We start from the raw sequence: 8,768 nt of genomic DNA, 5'->3' as shown, positions 1-8,768 counted from the left end.
TTCGGTGGGTTTTTTGGTTGGACGTCGGCATTCTGGAACTTCATCAGACAGGTATTAATTTTTTTTCTTATTTTGCCTTATTTCTGCAGTTATTTTTCTATTTTTTTCTACTTTCGCTCATCTAGAAACTCTATACGGATCAAGAGGGGAGAAGAGGCTGTTCATCTTCTTTCAAAGATTAATTTACCCAAACACTTTTGCACGCATAATGTAATCCTCTATGTATTTTGAGGTAATTTGGTATTTAACTTTAATATTCTTTTATGAGAATTAACTCAAACTTCTCACAAGTTGTTTTAGAACATATAACAAGTAATAAAGAGTGATGAGGTTTTGAATAGTTACATACCTCACCAACCTTCATACTGCAGTTTTCTTCCATTGTTTGGTTACAGAGTACAAATATACATTTTCTTCAAACAAGCGACAATAACAAAGTTAACAACTTTGTCTCCTATTTTAGTATGGCAAATAGAGTGACTGTAATAATGACATAAATAGATCCTTGGTACCATCATGAGAGTCTATTAATTTTTAGCTTCACATATAATTTCTGAGAAAGAAGTGCCATGGGATACAAATACTGCACAGATGAGCTTCAACTCAAGAGATGGATACAAATACTCAACAGATGAGCTTCACATATAACTTGTGCTGTATTTTTGGTATATACTACGTGCAATAATAGCAAAGCTTTAACCCCAACATGGTCGGTGTTAAATACATAAGAGATTAATTTCATAATATTACAGTAAAACAATTCATGCGGGTGTTTGTGTACTGGATTTTGTTGTTAATGTGCAAGAATTAGGTTGTTAGATAGATAAACGACATGAAAATAGAATAGAAGTTATTTTTCTATTTTCGCTTTCTTGCACAAATCTTTCTAAAATCTAAATAAGGCCCTCAAATAATTAGTTAAAATTGCTGTGTACTGAACTTGCTGTTTTTTTCCCTTTTATTTCCTTATTTTTTTTGTGTGTGTAAATTATTAGCAATCTAACCATATAGTTTGTTTGTTTTTGGGTCTATATTGCTTCTTGATAATTGTGTGAGATGGAATGCAACACTAGTTAAAATAATTTTCATTTTAATTAGATTACTTGCTTTAAAAGAAATAAATATTTGTATCAATTATCTACTTAATTTTGATAAGAAATACGTAGTCATCTTAAGCTGTAACTGTATGATAATTTTAAAACGGATGTAGATGGATATGAAAGATGAGGAAGAATTGAAGAGGATGTGTGCTAATATAGCTGTCTGCGCCGTGGTCACTTTGGTAACATGTATTTTGAGAATGCGTGCTAAGCGCAAGATAATATCAACTTGTACGACGCAAGAAAAGATCAGAAAAATATATTGTAGAGAGGCTCACTTCAGACGTGTACTGGAGGGCTATCAAGATAGCTGCTAATCTTATATTAGAATGAGACCGATGGCCTTTTTTAAACTTGTTGAAGTAATGAAAGCAAACGATTTATTAAAAGATACAAGACACGTTCAAGTTGAAGAACAGCTTGCTATGTTCCTGAGTATTATTGGGCACAAAACTAAAAATAGAATAATAAGAACTGAGTTCATAAGATCAGGGGAAACAATTAGCAGGTATTTCAATAAAGTCCTGCAAGTAATGAATGGATTACGTGATCGGTACATGAAGCAAGCCCCAAAAGAAGTTCCCGAGGAGATTGCAAACAACTCAAATTATTTTCCGTACTTTAAGGTAAATTAAATACATACAACTTAATAATTTTCCAAATAAACTTTTTTTTATTTAACTATGTATAATTTATAATTTTTTATAGGACTGCATTGGTTTGATAGATGGCGATGGTATTCATTCTCACTTGTGCACATTATGAATAATATATTAACTACTTGGCAATATTTTAGATTTTAAAATACTGTTCAATTAATGTAGGTAAGTATTACCTCTGTGACGCTGGATACACCACAATGCCAGGTTTCATATCCCCGTATCGTGGTGTCCGATATCATTTAAAAGAGCACACCGGTAGGACACCAAAGAATAGGAAGGAGTTGTTCAATTTAAGGCATTCATCTTTAAGATCAAAAATTGAATGCACATTTGGGATACTGAAGAATCGGTTTAAAATTCTTGCGGGGAAGCCGAATTATCCATTTCCCACTCAAGTGGACATTGTACTAGCGTGTACTGTGTTGCACAACTTTATTGCCTTGGAGGATCCGGCTGATGATATTTTCAATGAAAATGTTGAAATTGATGAAGATACTGGGGAAGAGACGAATGAAGACGATTCAAATGTGGTGGACTATACTCAAAGTAGGTCACAAAGAGAGGATCGAGATGTTAGAAATGAATGGAAGGAGTTACGAGATCAAATTGCTTGGGCGATGTGGGTGGATTATTGTGCAAAGTACAATGGTGGTAACACAATGGAGAGTGGTTTAACTTAGTGTGGTATTTGTTCTATGGCTATGTACTAACTTGGTGAATTTTAAAATACTGTTTGCATCGATATTGTTTATTGTTTTTTAGCTTGTACCAAAACATTACTACTTTTATCGGTTGCTTTTTTTATGTTGTTTGAACCAGAAATATCACCGTTTCGTATATTCCTTGATAAATGCATTCTGTTCCCATATTGTTTTATATTTCTTTATTGTTAATATGGCTATGCTTACAAAATATATTAGGTATGGCTAACAATCCGGCAGATAAGCAAAGCGTGCCTTCTCATTCGAATGCGGAGCAAAATCCTTATTCAGGGACTAACATGAACTGCATGCCTGTTCGACCACAGCCATTCACCTCACCTCCGCATACATTCTCACCATTCCCACCATGGGATGGTAATTATGGTGGGATGACACAGCCGCCAATGTCATACATGAGCATGTTAGGCAGTCCACATGGTTTGATGTTTCCCACAGTCAGTTCTCAAAGTAGTGAACCTAATCAATTTTCACCGAACACTGGTGATTCAGGTGGAAAGGATGTTCATGACGTTGAGGGTGCGGAGTACACTTCGCCATTGAAAAGAGGGAAAAGATTAGCCCATAAAAAAAGGTTCCTTGTGCCAGGTTGAACTCAAGAGGCGTGGCTAATAAGTTTTGGCTTCCAGAGCACGATGATGTGCTTATTCCTTATCTTGCAGATTTAGCATTGGATGGCATGAAGCCAGACAAGAACTTCAAGGCTGAAGCTTATAAAATGGCTGCCATGAAAATCAACATGCAATTCAGGACTGATTTCACTCACCTGCATGTCATTAACCACTTGAAATGTTTGCGGAACAAATTCAATGACATGAAAGCTTGCCTTGATATAAGTGGTGCTGGGTGGGATGAAACAAGTAAAATGATTACATTGGATGAGGAAACCTTGAAATCTTGGGCCCAGGTATAACAAATTCAGCATCTATCTTGTCACATTCAATTTAATACATTTGATTCTCTGGATTTATAAGTATTTATTATTGCAGGACAAATCCAATTCTAAGTACAAAGCATACATAAACAAACCCCTTCCTCACTTCAAAAATTTACAAGTTATCATGGGTGATGATCAAGCCAAGGGTGATTTTGTTAGACCCGTGTACGCTAACATTGGGTCTAGTAGGTCCATACCTATTCCCGATGATGATTGCGAGATTCTAGAGGAGAGTGAAGCTGAACCACAGTCTGATGCTTGCAACGCACCACGTTCTGGTGCTGTTAACCAACCACAACCCACTAGATATAAGACTAAGAGTAAAGACAACACGACTTCATCATCTAGCAAAAAAACCAGAAAATTTAATCGTGAAGAGGAAATGATGTGTGCCTTTGTTGAGTCCATGTCTCAGTCAATGAGGAATCAACACGTTATACACTGGACTGAGCAGTTGGCCACAGCGTTGAAGGAACATAGGTCTGAATATTCCGAGGAGTTCCTCGATAGGGTTTTAGACCATTTATATGACAATGAACGTGAAGCTAGGAGGTTTTTCATAAAATCCAAGGAAGGTCAACAGAGGTACATCACCAAATTAGTTAACGACCAAGGTTGGTCGGATAGCTAGTTTGTTGGATACCATTATATTTTGATGGATATTGTTGTGTTAATTGCAAACTGTTAATGTTGCAATATATATTTTGTGGGAATGATGATTTGTAATATATACTTTATGATTTGGTGCAGGTAAGTATGGTCGTGGAATGATCAATGAGTTCTTTGAATTATCCAATATTGCTTATGATATCAGGTAAATGGGTAAGTGCACTTGGGTTTACAGATGTTGCCTTTTTACATTCTGTTGCTTGGGTTTGTTTTTGTTTTGTTCAGAGCTTGTGTAGCTCCTTGCTGGGTGGGTCTGTTTTGTTTTGTGCTGAGCTTGTGTAGCTCCTGTGAGTTGGGTTTGTTGCTGTTTTTGACAGAGGTTGTCTACCTCATTGCTGTTGGGTTTGTTGCTTTTTACTTCTGAGCTTGTGTAGCTCTTGACCCCTGGGTTTGTTTCTGTTTGGTCCAGAACTTGTGTAGCTCCTGTCTGGGTTGGTTTGTGTCTGTTTTGTTATGAGCTTGTGTAGCTCCTGTCGAGGGGTTTGTTTCTGTTTTATTCAGAGCTTGTGTAGCTCTTGACCCCTGGGTTTGTTTCTGTTTTGTCCAGAGCTTGTGTAGCTCCTGTCTGGTGTTTTGTTCAGAGCTTGTGTAGCTCTTGACCCTTGGTTTGTTTCTGTTTTGTTCAGAGCTTGTGTAGCTCTTGACCCTTGGTTTGTTTCTGTTTTGTTCAGAGCTTGTGTAGCTCCTTGCTGGGTGGGTTTGTGCATGTTTTGTTCTGAGCTTGTTTGTCTCCTTTGACTTGGGTTTGTTGCTGTTTTCGTTGTAGGTTGTCTACCTCCTTGCTGCTGGGTTTGTTGCTTTTTTGTTCTGAGCTTGTGTAGCTCTTGACCCCTTGGTTTGTTTCTGTTTTGTTCAGAGCTTGTGTAGCTTCTGTAATGGGGATTGCTGCTTTGTGGGAGCTGTTTTGGTTTTACTTGCCTGTGGATTAATTTGCGGTTTGGTTTTGAGCTTGTGTAGCTCCTGTGACTTGGGTTTGTTGCTGTTTTCGTTGTAGGTTGTCTACCTCCTTGCTGCTGGGTTTGTTGCTTTTTTGTTCTGAGCTTGTGTAGCTCTTGACCCCTGGGTTTGTTTCTGTTTTGTTCAGAGCTTGTGTAGCTCCTGTAATGGAGATTGCTGCTTTGTGGGAGCTGTTTTGGTTTTACTTGCCTGTGGATTAATTTGCGGTTTGGTTATGAGCTTGTGTAGCTCCTTGCACTTGATATTTGGCAATGATGATGATCAGCGTTTACTGAGAATGCAATCTAACTTACATTGTTTATTATATCCAGATGAGGCAAAAGGGGATGACATTGCAGCCTACATTGAAATGACAATGTCTAGGCGAAGCAATTCATCCTTATAATGCAATCTGTAATAAACATGTAAGTTATAGGTGGGGCAATCAATGATGACAAGTTGATCTATTACTGAAACATACAATATCAATTAGAATTTGTACCCAATTCAAACAACAGCTTTCATTACATCCTCAATAGTTTTTGCAATTACAAGTACATGACATGAAGTTTGTAATAATTAAAATAACACAAAAAATTGCTAAGAAAATTGCCGAAATTTTCCAAGCTAGTAGTTGATTTTCGACAAGTCTCAATTCTTTCTTCAGCTTCTTTGATTGCAAGATATATTTATCTCCGTACCTATTTTCTTTGACATATTGGCTTCCTTGGGTGCTTGATGACTCTCCTCTTTCTTCAGCCCATTCGAAAAAAATACATTCTTTGTTTGGGAATTTTGCACACCCCCAATAACACCTACCCTTATTTTTTCCATTCTTGCACACTTTCATCGGTGTTCGGAGATTGCAGTCGCAATAAACTTCATAATTCTGCCAGCACCCTTCTGATATCATCCTGCAACAAGTTGAAGAGCTTGGGAATTTTTTTTGGGTTGAAAAATGAGAAAGATGGGATTATATGTGAGGCCTCAAGGTGTATTTATAGACACCATACCCCTGAAATAGCCGTTGCTACAGTGATTCCTAAGAAACAGCCGTTGCTACAGTGCTTGATGCTTGAAAATCTGGTTTTTGGGCTTATTACCGTTGCTACAGTGAAATGTAAATGTTGTTACAGTGTCTGCTGCTGGAAATATGAATTTGGGGGCTTAAATCCGTTGCTACAGTGTTTGATGCTTGAAAATTCTGTTTTTGGGGCTTATTACCGTTGCTACAGTGATATGTAAATGTGGTTACAGTCTTTGCTGCTGGAAATATGATTTGGCGGCTTAAATCAGTTGCTACAGTATTTATTAAACGCAAAATTGAGATGGCCGTTGCTACAGTAACGATCCCAAGAAAAATTGGCTCCTTGAACCAAACATGGTATTAGGAATTGGAACAATTCTATAAAAGTGGGATTACTAATACTTTGGGGGAAACAAACATTAAAAGCCAAAAAAGTGGGATTTCATAAAACTCAAACTTGTCTATAAAATTTTTATGGATTAGGTTGGAATCCGAAAATTAAATAGGATTCCTAATCCTATTCCTAGTCCTTGGTGAACCAAACAGGCCCTTAGTCTAGTACACAAGGATCTAAAAAATCTCTAGTATCGAGACCTTGGAATCTTGTTTTTTTTACTTCATTCCAATTAATTGCTAATGATGAATATGTGAGTAAAATGCTAGAAAAATGCCCAGTTTGAAAGTAAATATATATATAGCATGATTTTAATTATGTGGAACCAATTGAGAAGAGTATCAATATTGATAATTTGGGAACTAATCAAATTCCTAATGACGATTTTTTCATGGGATTTGCATTGAACAGAATAATGATGATTACCATGGTAGTGAGGATGAAGACTATGAAGGAGAAGGATATGAGGAATATGACTCAAGTGATTATGATAATGATAGTTGTTGATGTTAAATGATCACACAGTCAATATGTGTTTATATTCGGATGAGTTGTTCAGGTTGATGAGGGGGTCGCTTTCTTCTCTGACTTTATGTCTGTTTCTTGAGTGAGGTAGCTGAATAATCTGCACATGTAGGAATTCGTGAGAGGGCGGGGATTGGTTCCCCCGTTGTACCTCCAACGATCAAGTTAGCTGATGAACTTGAGTGTGGGAAAATAAGAACTGTGAGAGTTCTTGTAATTGTGCACTGTGATTGACAGTTTAGTTGTGCTTGAAGATCAAATTTGTGAATCAAACTTTTTTAAATGATTTTTGGAACTGATTTCGAAACCCTTTCAAAGTTCGAATAGTACATGTATTTATACCTAGGGTATAAGGGCAAGTTCGTCACTTCGGCTGAGCACAGAGGCGGTGGAAAAGTGTGGGTTGACGGCCGCGTCAGTACTACTTGACATATGTTGGCTGGCGACTAGAGGAGGGGGGGGGGTTCACTTCGGCATCAAGTGGGAAGTGACCGGGAATGTGGCAGAGCATGGGCTAACGGCTGAGTCAGCTTCTGCTTTACAGGTGTCAGCTGGTGACCGGTCGAGAGATCACTTCGGCATTAAATGGAAAGTGACTGGCAGCATAGCAGAGCCCACATGGTCCTATAAGTCATGAAGACTATCGAAGTCAGAGGCATGATAGCGCCTAACATGCATTAAATGCGTTAGGGATGCGTTGTCAGTGAGGATAAGCGTAAAGGAGTTGCTATCTTTTGCATTCGTCAAGAAGTAACGCCTTTCAAGTAGGATTCGCAAGGTGTTAGACAAACGGTCGAGTGAACTTAGGATGAGTCGTCTTCGACAAATAGGGGCTACATGTTCCCCCTTTCGAGTCGACATAAGGGAACATTGAGTCCTTGAGTCGATTGAGCAGTCGTCCCTACTGGTCTCTGGACGCCAAGTTGATTATGGCCTAACATGCAGAACCTTTACCGTAGCATGGCAATGACTTTGCACTTTAGCGAATGGGAACACCATAAAAATAGTGATGATGATGTCATTGAATATGATGACGAGGAAGTAGTAGAAGTAGGGGAAAGGCAAGGGAGTTTAAGAAGAAAATATGGAAATAGTAAGTGAGGGAAATATGCTTGCAACAATTGATGGTACACTAAGTGAAAACCGCAATGAGGTCTATGGTCCAACTATAAACATAATGCAATATTTTCAACTACAACTTGATTGTTACCATAGTGAGTATGATGATTCTGATAACCCTGTAACTGATGGATCAAGTGAAGAAGAGGGGGAAATTGTTAGAAAAAAAGAGGAGATAGCCCGAACTTAATCCTAACACTGACATGCACAATGTTCGTGTTTTACATGGACAAAGATTTGCAAATAAGGTGGAATTTCTTGATGCTCTGCATGTCACACCCCGGTTCCAATTTTGATCATTTGGAGCGTGACTCGGCCGGCAATGCAACCATATGGTCACATTTACGCCTTTGGATCATCCTGTACACAGATAATTTTACCAAAAGAACTACTACATAGAGCATGTAACTAAGAGAACACAGAAAATAGATAGATAAATAAATCTCTGAAAGGACAAAGTTCTACTACAAGTCCACAACTATCCAAGGTAGGAAATAGGAAATATACATTGTGGTCTGGAGAACCACATGTGGTTACATAAAAAGTCTAAAACACATAACAGCCTAAATAACAGAAGTTGAGAGAGTGAAAGGACAGAAGGTGATCCCTGCCGCTGGGCCTGATCCTCAAAATACTTCCGGTCCTGCTAAGAAAGAATGGTTCCCGAGTCTGGGGCATGC

At 38.1% G+C, this 8,768-nt stretch overlaps 2 protein-coding genes across 2 annotated transcripts; both read left to right on the top strand.

The window, feature by feature from the left end:
* Positions 1,960 to 2,442, top strand: LOC109821712. The gene has a single exon (XM_020387875.1). The coding sequence runs from the start codon at positions 1,960 to 1,962 to the stop codon at positions 2,440 to 2,442; it is 483 nt and encodes a 160-aa protein (XP_020243464.1).
* On the top strand, positions 2,685 to 7,203 carry LOC109821711. The gene is made up of 9 exons (XM_020387873.1): positions 2,685 to 3,007; positions 3,070 to 3,388; positions 3,471 to 4,032; positions 4,169 to 4,232; positions 4,944 to 5,007; positions 5,082 to 5,104; positions 5,172 to 5,235; positions 6,856 to 6,925; positions 7,082 to 7,203. The coding sequence occupies exons 1-9, from the start codon at positions 2,685 to 2,687 to the stop codon at positions 7,201 to 7,203; spliced, it is 1,611 nt and encodes a 536-aa protein (XP_020243462.1).

The sequence above is a fragment of the Asparagus officinalis genome, chromosome 8, assembly GCF_001876935.1.
Source record: "Asparagus officinalis chromosome 8, Aspof.V1, whole genome shotgun sequence".
Classification (NCBI taxonomy): domain Eukaryota; kingdom Viridiplantae; phylum Streptophyta; class Magnoliopsida; order Asparagales; family Asparagaceae; genus Asparagus; species Asparagus officinalis.
The sequence above is the reverse complement of the archived record's forward strand: the minus strand, read 5'-3'. Positions and strand labels throughout refer to the sequence as shown.

Excerpts from the sequence above, each read along its gene's own strand:
- LOC109821712 (XM_020387875.1), top strand. The coding sequence starts at position 1,960 with ATGCCAGGTTTCATATCCCCGTATCGTGGTGTCCGATATCATTTAAAA.
- LOC109821711 (XM_020387873.1), top strand. The coding sequence starts at position 2,685 with ATGGCTAACAATCCGGCAGATAAGCAAAGCGTGCCTTCTCATTCGAAT. Across the intron at positions 3,008-3,069 it reads CATGACGTTGAGGGTGCGGA|GTTGAACTCAAGAGGCGTGG; the intron begins GTACACTTCGCC and ends TCCTTGTGCCAG. Across the intron at positions 3,389-3,470 it reads CCTTGAAATCTTGGGCCCAG|GACAAATCCAATTCTAAGTA; the intron begins GTATAACAAATT and ends TTATTATTGCAG.